Raw genomic sequence first — 12039 nt, forward strand, 5'->3', positions numbered from 1 at the left:
TTTCTAGAAACTATGATTTTTGGTCTGTGAGGTACGTGGTAAAAAGTACGGCTCGTACAAATTGTACGCCTTAAAAGTGTCCGTACCTAAAATGTCAAATTTCAGTGGTTCTGTTTTCTCTCTGGTGAAGTACGCCTCGTACAAATGACGTAGAACGTCATTTTAACGATTTAAGGCCAATTCTCAATTCCAACACTTCCCGTCTTGATTTCTAAGTCTCGAATCATGAACGTAACTTAATTAGGAGGTACGAGGTGTTACATCCCATCTATAAAAGAAGAAAGATTTTATCTTCTTCTTTCTTTTCAAATTCTAATACACTTAAGCTACCTTTTTTATTTAATGAAGGGAATTGTCCTTTTTGCTTTAGTATTGTTTGAATCAACAAAATAAAAAAAATTAACTAAGTGCACAATGTTAAAGCTATGGAGCATCCCACAGTGACTATACATCCGGGTCCAAAAGAGTATGATGTGTTAATACTTCAGGAGCAGCATCGATCCAAGACTGTGTGGCATGGGAAGTTGACTGGACAGGACACGTTTTAAACTATACCCCGTGCGAATTTTGAATTCTGGAATAACCTGAGGCAGCACCCTTTACATCACCACATCCTTAATTACTTTGAGAGATGTGGATTTAGGGGAGTTTTAGAGGTAGACGATGTGCATTATGATGAAAGAATCATCACTGCACTTATCGAGAGACGACGTCTAGAGACGCATACTTTTCATATGCGCACTGGAGAATGTATCACATTGCAGGATGTCGAGGTCTTATATGGCATTTCCGTAGATGGTGATCCATTGGCACAGGCTGGTGTTAGACAAATAAGCAAATCAAGGTCTTCGGGCACCCATCAACTCCCGCCACCTTGATTTGAAAAGAAAGAAGAAGATAGACTCTTTATTCTTTTATAGACGGGAGCACGAACAAGGTAGCTTAAGTGTCCGGTTGGGTTAGTCCGCCATGGTTCATAATAATATTTGCATGAAAGTTTTCTCTATTCAAAATTTTCAAGCTGCTCAAAGTATTGTACTTGGCTTCAATTGATGTAGTTTATTTTGCATGTAACTCAAGATCAACAGTTGCAAATCTCGACTACAAAGACAATGTATGGCCACTGGTAAGCATTTCAATACCACCATCAAGTCATGGCATTAACAACATTAATGATGACAATTTTTAATTAAAATACCTTCACCATAAATAAAGAGAAGAAAAGATCCACAGAATACATTACTCCTTGGCAGCAATTTAGAGTTCTAGAAATGCAGTCACATAATGCAAAGGAAACTAACCAACAGAGACCATTCGGGTAAATGCAGGCGAAATATAAAAAAATATAAAAATAAAGATTCAGCAACATTTCGTTGGGCTTTAGGCGAAATGTATTATCAAACAACAGACATAAAGCACACGTTTAGCATGGTCAAATTACAATATTGGGGCTTGTTTAGTCGAACTGTTGAAGTATGTAGGTTCACTATTTGAGAACCTTCAGTACAACAAAAAGCAATCCTTGCAGGAGGGAAATAGAAAGCGTTGCACCAGTGTAAAAGAGGTTTCTTCCTGTGCACAACATAGATTCCTAGAATGTCAAATCTTGTAACACATGATTGCACAGTGTCCAGTTGGCTGACATAATAAGAGAGGATCCTCATTAGTAGTGAATTTGTTCAACCATGGATTAAGTGTGACAATCATAAGATAAAAGGAAGAAGAGGTTACCCTTATATACATATCTAACAATAGGTAGTTTCACAAGGCGGCTTCAACCCCAGTAACACTACCATCTGCTCCCTCATTGTTTGATGCATTCTCAAAAGTCTTAAGGCAGGGGCTACTTTTCATTATATCCACTTCATTATGAGAGGCAGAAGCTTTTGGTCCCTGGTAAGCTGTGGTTGGATTAGTTTCAGAATTCTGCTGTAAAAATCTGCTTGGAAAGCTCGGTAAACCAACTTCTTTTCTTTCACAATTGAGCACAGAAAACATTGATGACTTGGGAAATTCCGCAAGTTTTGAGGGCAACTCCGATGGATTATAGAAGAGCAGATGAGCTACAGTGCGGTCTATTGGATTCGTCTCAGTCTCTACATGGGGTAGCCTGACAATTCATGGAAACAGAAAAATGATGAATATGCTCACAAAGCCCAAGAAATGACTTTTGTTCCCTTAGATAATACGAAAGAAGGAAACTAGTGCTGCAATGTCACACCTATCCACGCTCATAATTAAAAGTAAATTCAAAGCTTACATAAAGGAGAGTAATCAAAGTATGGGATAAATTACAAAGCTGAGGTCAGTTCTACAATGCATGTGGCTATAAGTTGTTGCTAGGACATAGCTCTAATTCACATTCTTGTAAATTCATTCCCACGAAGATTAGTTCCTCACTGAATGGGTTCTTTTGGAAACTGATTATTCAATAAAGTACTGAAGTAAAGAATAATTCTACTGATTTCATATAGAAGCTGTATTAAACAAGACCGCACTGGCAAACATGAGACCAGAAAATGGAAATTGGTAGGATCTTTGTTCCTGTAAGGGGTACATACACATGCCTTTGGCTAACTACGGATTTGAGCTGAAAGATTTAAATAAGTTCAAGTACAACTTTGGATAGATGCTGAGGAATCAGCCCTGAACTAGAGAGGCTGCTAGCGGCAAAGGGCAATTTTAACAATGAACTTACAAATGCTGGAAGAGAACTTTGTGAAGAAAAAGAATGCAGTCTTTCGCACATCATGCATCAAACCGTAGAACTACAAAAGCAGAGATTAAGCAGATAATGCATCTTTGCAACAATTGCCAAATTATGAAGCTGTTTGATGAAAGAAACATTTGTATTGCATAAAATTCAATGATAAGTGGAAGTCATACCAGTAGTTCCTTCATCTTTGCTACTTTAATTTGGTGGTACTAAGTCAATTAGATGTTATACTTTCCCATTTCTTATTCAATACTGCAGCACACAAACTTAACTTCAGCTTTAGTTTGAATATAGAATTATGTATTTAATATTACTTAGATCGAGAGAATACTTTCTAAATATGAATAAAATAACTACTAAACTGGGCATATCTTTTTACGCTTAAACAAGGACGAGCAAGGAAGTATGCAGCAATGCACATGGATTTGATGTTTAATTAACCTTTACAAATAGTATAATATATTTCATCAAATTTGATGCATTTTCATATTGCTTTGAGCTATTTGTGCTTATCTGACCTTTACTCATCATGTTTTCTCTTGAGTCGAGGGTCTTTCGGAAACAACCTCCCCATCTTCCGAGATAGGGGTAAGGTCTGCGTACACTTTACCCTCCGCAGACCCCACATTGTGGGATTTCACTGGGTATGTTGTTGTTGTTGAATTGTAAATATATGTACACCCAAAATTGACCTAACGGTCTGTTCCTACACGCAATTTTTTCTGGAGGGAAGCTATTCTTCCCAGCAACATATTTGATTAATAGGAATGTTCAGGGCCCTGAACGTCCAAACACTCTGTCCAACCCTCGGGTCTCTGCCAATACCAAATTCACATGTAGCATTATCCTTTCAAAGTTTGGTTGCATTCGTTTGTCCATGTTCATCGACATATATAGGGAAAACTTATCATAGAGCAATTAAGTGCACATTTGTCCGGTATTTACCACATCAAACAGGGTATAGGTACTGTTCTCCAACAACAGACAAATATTGTAACTCTATGAATGTTACTTTTTCGAACAAAGTCGCTACTCCTTCCGTCTCAATTTATGTGGCATTGTTCGATTGTGCATGGAGTTTAAGAAAGAAAGATATTTGAAACTTGTGGCTTAAAATAAATCATAAGAATTCGTATGGCTATAATCTATAAATCATCTCACTAAGGGTGAAATGAGAAGTTAAATTGTTTCTAACTATGGAAATGTGTCATTCTTCTTGGGACAAACTAAAAAGGCAAGTGTGCCACAAAAAATGGACAGAGGGAGTATTATTTCAAAACTACTACTTACGAATAGAGAAAATTCACACGGGACTATGATCTTTTTTGAAACTGGTAACTGTCACACGGGACAATGATCTGTGCCACATAAAATGGGACAGAGGGAGTATTATTTTAAAACTACTACTTATGAGTAGAGCAAATTCAACAGGACTATGATCTGTGCCAACATAAGATGGAATAGAGGGAGCATTATTTTAAAACTACTACTTACGAGGAGAGCAAGTTCACACAGGAATATGATCCTGTAACCAATGATGAGTCAGTCCAGAATACTTACCGTAAATATAGATGGTTGATCCATGCCCAGACAAAGCTCTAACCACATCTAATTCCAATCCTATCAGTTCTATTTCAATTATTGAGAGTCAAAATTCATCTCGAAGTAATTTCTAGGAATGGAGTGGTTCGATCAAGACATGGAATTTATTTCTCTTAATGGAAGCACTGTTTGAGACCTGTTAAAAGAAATAGGATTTCTTGGCTGCAAGCATGCTAAAACTTTAATGTATTCAACCACAAATATAGGGTCGACCACCAATCTAGGGTCTAAAGAGAATAGACAAGGGGAGAAATCAATATGCTGGTTGGGAAACTAATTTATCCTTCCCCTACTAGGTCCCATTTTAGTTTTTCAGTCAATATAGTAAGTTAATCTATGATGATTTAACACAAACTTGGGATTTAACACTATAGGTGTACAAGTCAAAAATCCTCAAGTAAAAGTGACATATGATATTACTGTTGATAAGAAATAGACCTTTGGCCTAACTCAACCCTAGAAGCCAGCTCATGAGGGAGGATTGCCCGAGACCATATAAGAAATAGACCTTTAACATATGATATTACTGTTGATAAAGAAATACACCTTAAGCCCCATCATATATTGTCCACGCTCAGATGTCCAACCCGAGGGGGATGTTGATTCTCTCACATCAGTTGTGGGATGGATATTTGTTCTCTTTATATGGCTTGGGCAATCCTCCTCCCTTTAAGCCCAAGATCCATTTTTTACATGGTATCAGAGCTAGGCCCGCTTAAGTTTCCGATGTTGGGCCCTCATATTAAAAAACTGCCCATGCACCAGATGTCTAGCCCAAGGCGTGAGGCGGGGTGTTAAGAGTCCCACATCAGTGGGTTAAAGGGTGCATGATCTCCTTATATGGACTTGGGCCCTCATCACCTAGCTTTGGGGTTGAGCTAGGCTCCAAATCCATTTCTTACAACTGTAATCTAAGGAAGATTGGCCTTTTAACATATCATTATTACAGATACTCCTTAAACAGACATGTGTCACGTCCTTAGTCTTCCGCTAAGCGCACGTGCGGCACTTGACAACTCGCTCATGTTTTTGCACAACTTGCTCACGATCTTGCTATGCCAAGTCAACCTAGATTACTACACTCAAGATTGCTAAGAGAATGGAATTAAGAACGACAAGAAATTTGTTAAAAGAAGATTTTGTATTAGAGAAGACTTGATTGATTTTTATTTGATGGGTTTTACAAATGAATGACCCTCCTATTTATACATCTCACTAAGGGATAAAGTGCAAATATAAATTGTGTACAAGTCCCTCATATTTACAACATAAGTCCCTATTCTAGAAATCTCTACACAACTAGAGTGTTCCAAGGACCTTTCATGCAAATCCATGGAATTTTAGGGTCTTTCAAGGGAAATCTCCATGTCTCTAGAATCTTCCCATAATATCTAGTCTTCCTCTTATGTAAGCATTCCACATGACAAATATGTGTGCCAAGTGGCACCGAGGTGGTATGATGACATGGTGGGTCATCACACTCTCCCCTACCTGATGTTTGTCCCCCACGTGATGTTGCGACGACCGAGGCACATTGCTGCTGCATAAACTCTTGGATCTTGTCTTTAAATTTCCACAAATAGTATCGTTCTCATGTGACCTCCTCTGGTGATTGCCTCTGCTAAACCTTGTCTTGTTGGCACACAAGACAAGTCTACACATAATACTCTATGCCCTCTCGCATGCATGACCAATAGTAGACCGACTCAACCAAGGCCCTAGTGTGACTTTGGCCTATATGACCGGCCCACAAGGCTTCATGGCTTTCCTCATAATACGCCGCCTAATATCTCCAAACTTTGGCACGTAGACCTGTCGACCTGCGGTAAGCAATAGCCCATCTTCCACCCAAAAACACCTCGTCTTTCCTCGGGTGGCTAACTCCATAAGTTGTTTGTCTGCTGGATCATGTTACGTGCCTTCTTTTATAACCTCTCGGATGTCACAACTTGCTGAATGATGGCAGCAAGCTCATCCTTCCGGCTCAGAACATCGGCCACAACATTACCCTTGCCTGACTTATACTCCAACTCAATCTTTGTGATCCACCTCACGCTTAAGAGGCAAGTGTTTAGGTAGCTTGTCAGGCATAACATCTTTGTTCTCTTCGAGCGAATTATCTATCCAAGGCGGCAGTGTCTCTAACATCCCATTATATTACTCCAAACATGCAATGGTTGCCATGAAAGTTAGCTCCCCTTTCTTGAGTCCCTTGATAAGTTGCATAGCTAAAAGTTGTGCTTAGCCCTGTCCCTTTCACATAGTCACCGTAGGCAAGCTCCTCGCTCCAAGACCAATAGACGTTGTAGGTAGGGGTCGATCATCGCGTGGCAATTTCTAAACAACTCTTGCCCCAGAACAATGTCAAAGATATCCATAGAAGTGGCGGTAAAGTTTGTCGTATCTTTCCAATTGCCCAATTTGACACCAACACCATTAGCTACACCACGAGCATTTTGTGCCTCGGCATTCATGGTCTTGACGAGGGAGTTAGTTGGAGCGAGCTTCAACTCTAGTCTCCTCGCTGCAGCCTCGATCACAAAATTATGAGTCGCCCCAATGTCCACCGGTGCACGAGTGGGCTTATTGTTGATGGTGAGGACCACACATTGGTTGCTATTCTCGGTGGTTTGGCTATCTTGCTTCGTGACAGCTCCACATAGTCTGATCGTCCCCAATCGTGTAGTTCCCGAACTTTGTCCTTGCGTCTGCTCTTCTTTTCATGCACCATAACACTGAGGCTCCTTAGGTCGGGACAATTTCTGAAGTTGTGCGGCCTTCCGCATATGTAGCATCCCTTCTTCTCGATTTGCGCCTTCTTTTCGGCACAGCCCTGACGACCAGTTGACTTTTTGCCATCAAACTTGTTGGTATTTTGAATCTTGGAGTATTGTTGTTGCAACTCCTTGCTCTCGCGACGATTTCCCTTACCTTTGGCATTGTTACCCCTTGACTGATTGCCTTGGCCTTTGTCATGCTTGAAGTCCATCAAAGACTCGGCCTCCACTATGGCTTAGCCTATGTCTGCGACTTGACGGCATTACAACTCCTGCTTAGCCCAATTTTGCAACCCGTCTATGAAGGCAAACAAGTCATTGCTAGTGAGGTTGGGGATTTGAAATATAAGGGTGGTGAACTCCTTAACATAGTCATGTATGCTCTCTGTTTGCTTCAACTCCCTAAGTTTGCACCTTGCCTCGTACAAAACATTATTTGGGTAGAATTTCCACTTGAACTCGATCTTGAACTGATCCCACGTGCTAATGGCGCATAGACCTCTCTCAACATCGATTACCTTCCTCCTCCACCATAGCATGGCAGTTTCTAATAGGTACAACACAGCGGTGTTGATGTTGGCTTCATCGTCCCTCACTTTTCCATGCCTGAAATAGTTCTCCAGGTGCCAAAGAAAGTTCTCCACTTCTTGTGCATCACGAACACCTTTGAACACTCGTGGCTTGGGAGCCTCGATCTTATCCTCCCTCGTCACAACAACATTGATGGTTGCCGCAGTCACGCCAGCGTTGACCTGCTCCTCGAGTGCCTCCATCTTTGCCTTCATGGCATCGATAGTACTCAACGCCTCCATGACTCTCACTAAGGAAGTGATGGTTTTCCTTACCACAATCTCGGCCTACGTACGCCCTTTCAATTCATTTCAGATGTTTTCAATCTCTTCAAGAGTGTGCCCCACAAAAACGCTAAGGGTGTCTTCCACCTTCCCTAAATGTTGGCCAAAGATGTCGATGGCATCCATCCCCACATTAACCTTCACAACCCACTCTTTACCGAGCGAGACATCCTCGGACCGGACCCCCACGTCATCATCGCTCGCCTCAATGCTAGATGGCTCTTGGGATGCAAGCCCTTCATTTGGCACAACCTCTGGCGGCACCTCCTGGATCTTGTTGGCGGCGTTCCTCTTTTTGTTATGGTCTTTCTTGCCAACGGCATCCTAGGTGACATTGGCTTGGGTTTTAGCAGCATTGATTTCTCCGTCGTTTGTCATTCCCTTAGTCGCAACCTTCGCTCTGATACCACGTTGTCACGTCCTTAGTCTTCAACTAAGCGCACCTGCGGCGCTTGACAACTCAAATGGAATTAAGGAAGACGAGAAATTTGCTAAAGGAAGCTTTTGTATTAGAGAAGACTTAATTGATTTTTACTTGATGGGTTTTACAAATGAATGGCCCTCCTATTTATACATCTCACTAAGGGCTCATATTTACAACATAAGTCCCTATTCTAGAAATCTCTACACAATTAGAGTGTTCGAAGGACCTTCCATGCAAATCCATGGAATTCTAGGATCTTCCAAAGGAAATCTCCATGTCTCTAGAATCTTCCATAATATCTCTTCCTCTTATGTAAGCATACCACATGGCAAATATGTGTACCAAGTGGCACCTAGGTGGCATGATGACATGGTGGGTCATCACACATATCTATGCACTCCTTTCCCAATCTCATGGCTTGGAACATATATGATTTCAATAGAAGATTTTTGTGATGCAGGTCATATTATGAATGTTTTGTACGTGCAGGCTCGTCTTTTCAAAAACAGAGAGCTACTGGAATGAGACTTGCTAGATTGCTTCCAGTGAACAAGAACCATATTTCAGTTTTGAGTACTTGGGTACAAACCTGCTATTGGTGTTCATTTCTTCCTTGCTGACTTCTCTTCCACCCTTCCTGCTGCTGCAACTATCATTGCCACATTGCCTCAGTGTAGCACTTTGAGCCAGTCGGAACAAGCTGTCTCTGATACAAAGTCTTATTTTGAGGTCCAACTGAAAGGAACCATTCATTGGCCATTAAGTTTCTGTGAAGAAATAATACCATGATACTTACTTGGAGGTAGTGCGAGGACAAACCTTTGAGATAACATCCTGAAGAAGGTAGAGTGCCGCGTCTTCCACTGAGGGATCTTCAACTGCCAAACAAACTGTGTTGGATTCACCCTGTTCTAAAGGTGAGCTCGGGTCAACAGAAGGGATGCAGCTCATATTCTCTTCAACAGATCCTCCTTCCTTTGGTTGACAGCTAAACTGCCGCTGCTGTTTCTGAATGGCAAGCATGGCTCTCAATTGCTGTCGCCTTCTTAGTTTTTCAATTTTTTCTTGAGGTGTCATCATCAAAGGTTTTGATGAAGCATCTTGAGACTTGCTGAAATGACTTGAATTGCCTGGGGAAGATTTATAACTTGACAGGACATGCTGATGGCTTGCTTGCCCAGAATGGAACGGTGACCAGACAGGCATGGGAGAACAATAATTACCCGTATCCCCATAAATAGAAGAAGCAAAAAGAGGACCTGGAAAATGTTTGTGCTGCAAACATTCTGGTCCTTGAAGCAGACTTTGTTGACTGAGCTCTAAAGCAGGACAAGGTTGATTCGTTACAGATGGCATGCCAAACTTGTTCAGGTGAGGAGACAAGGATCCACATAATTCCTGCAACTGAGCAAATTCACCTTCTTGTTCTAATTTAAGTCGACCTTTCAATATTCTTTCCCGGTTATTTCCCTGTACACACGAAAACAACTAGAGCAACAATTTGATGTTCAAAAATTAAATGAACACAAATAATTATATCACACCCGCTCAAATCAGAATCTCAAATTTATTTTCACATGCAAGTGCAGAGGGAGGTATTTTTCTTTGTCCACCTTTCCCTTCTTTGAGGGATCACAATCCATGTCAATATAAGTAGAGTTGTGCGTGATTACTTCATGTTTTACAAAGTGAAGCCAATGTGAATCATTTAAATTATGTCCAAGATACTTCCACAACTTCACCAAGGCAAAATAAGTTTTAGTAGATTTTCCTTTGGATTTAAATTATGTCCAAGATTTGTCAGCAGCAAACTATTCATTGTATAAGAAATATGCCGAAATATTAATTTTTAAGGTAAATAATTTTATTAATAATGGAAAAATCTCCAATACACAAGCACTATACCAAAAGGTAGAGAATCTATAACGTAATATGATTCTCAATGAACAACACCCGATCTTCTACACCCACTGGAACCTCATGAATTCACAAAAAAAGAAATTAGAAACGAGAGGCTATTCCTTAAATGTACATGGTCGTACTCTACCCCATCAAAAGCTCTTTTATTCCTTTCCTTCTGCAGGATCCACATGAGTACTAGTGGGGCAACCTCCCAAGCTCTTCGACTTCTCTTCCTTCTTTTGAATTTTCAGCTGGATAGTGTCTTCTTCACTGTATCCGCCTTGCCCCTCGACCATTGCATCCCGAACCATTTCAAAAAATCACATCACAAGGGAGTTCCCACTTGACAATGTAGGAAGAGGTGGTCCATATCTTCACCTGAACATTTGAACGTGAAGCACCACTTGAAGCAATTTGATTTACTTTTAAAATTCACAATGCCCGCTACCTCAGGAAAGAAAGATGAAGAAAAATTGTGATAAAGCTTGCAAATCAAGAAAAAGGAAGAGAGGTCGAAGAGCCTAGAATGTTGCACGACTAGTACTTATGAGAAAGATGAAGAAAAATTGTGATAAAGCTTGCAAATCAAGAAAAAGGAAGAGAGGTCGAAGAGCCTAGAATGTTGCACGACTAGTACTTATGTGGGTCCTTGTGGAAGGAAAGAAATAGGAGAACTTTTGATGTGATAGAGAATTACTTATGTACACTTTGAGGAATAACCTCTCACTGCTAGTTTCTTTTTTGGTGCACCAACGAGGTTCCAGTATATATAGAAGATCGGGAGTCACTCGTAAAGGATATATTATGTAGATTCTCTACTTTCTCATATACTGCTTGTATACAGGAGATTTTCCACAACAACAACTACACCTCAATCCTAAACAAGTTGGAGTCAGCTATATGCATCCTCATTGGCCATGTCTCTCAAAAAACTATTAATAAAACAATTTACCTTATAAAAAAAAGAGTTTCTAGAGCATTTGAAAATCCTACCTCCTAATATAGATAAAGGAAAAAGGAGGAAGTACAAATCAACTGCATTGGGAAGCTCTCATTATTCCTGAAAGCTTAAGTACAACTGTGTCTTTGTAACACGCTTGATCCACTACACGTATTCTCTTTTCCATTTATGTTATAATTTTAAAAAGTTGGACACATGCTATGCATTAATTAACAAAAGATCAGAAATAATATACCAAATTATTTATTGGAGGAACCAAATTTTCTACAGATTTTTAGTAAACAAAGGAAGGAAAAATAAAAACGGCAGGTGAGAGAGAGGGCTATGTGCAGCATTGTCTTTAAATATATGTGGTCATAATTATCACAAAGTTGATAACGGTCTTTTCTTCCGGAAAGATGTCTTAATTGTTTTTTGCAGAATAATAAGGTTAACATCACGGAGCTATTTTATCCATGAAACTCTTAATTTGCGTTTCATACCTTCTCTTACTAAAAGCTATTTAAAGATCTGAAGAAACTAAAAAGATGATTTCACCAGCTATGTGAAGTACTTTTGCCAATTCTACGGAAAACTAGAGATTCTATTTTTTTCCAAACTCCTCCGTCTTAACTGGGAATGGAAGAACTCGATAAATGAAACTTTATTTTGATGTCTGATAAAAACTGAATGAGGAAATCAGTTAAGCATGACCAACAGGATATTGTAGCTCAAAAGCTGCAAGTACACAAAAAGAATTGGGACCCTCTTTTTTCTTATCAGTATAATTTCCAAAGATAACGGGATGTCAAATGAGGGGGAAC

The 12039-nt window shown here is 40.0% G+C and overlaps 1 protein-coding gene across 3 annotated transcripts in view; it reads right to left on the reverse strand.

Moving 5' to 3' along the window:
* Positions 1-1313: 1313 nt before the first annotated feature.
* LOC132644873 (protein LNK2) overlaps positions 1314-12039 on the reverse strand; it is a 29844-nt gene continuing 19118 nt past the window's right edge. For 2 of the 3 annotated variants that reach the window (XM_060361520.1, XM_060361523.1), the window contains 4 exons: positions 9193-9861; positions 8963-9108; positions 1732-2110; positions 1314-1638 (listed from right to left, as the gene is read on the reverse strand). In XM_060361520.1, coding sequence (XP_060217503.1) covers positions 1762-2110; positions 8963-9108; positions 9193-9861 — 1164 coding nt within the window. In that variant the 3' untranslated portion in view covers positions 1314-1638; positions 1732-1761. The remainder of the gene's footprint in view (positions 1639-1731; positions 2111-8962; positions 9109-9192; positions 9862-12039) is intronic. The other variant, XM_060361522.1, reaches the window with a different exon arrangement.

The sequence above is a fragment of the Lycium barbarum genome, chromosome 6, assembly GCF_019175385.1.
Source record: "Lycium barbarum isolate Lr01 chromosome 6, ASM1917538v2, whole genome shotgun sequence".
NCBI lineage: Eukaryota > Viridiplantae > Streptophyta > Magnoliopsida > Solanales > Solanaceae > Lycium > Lycium barbarum.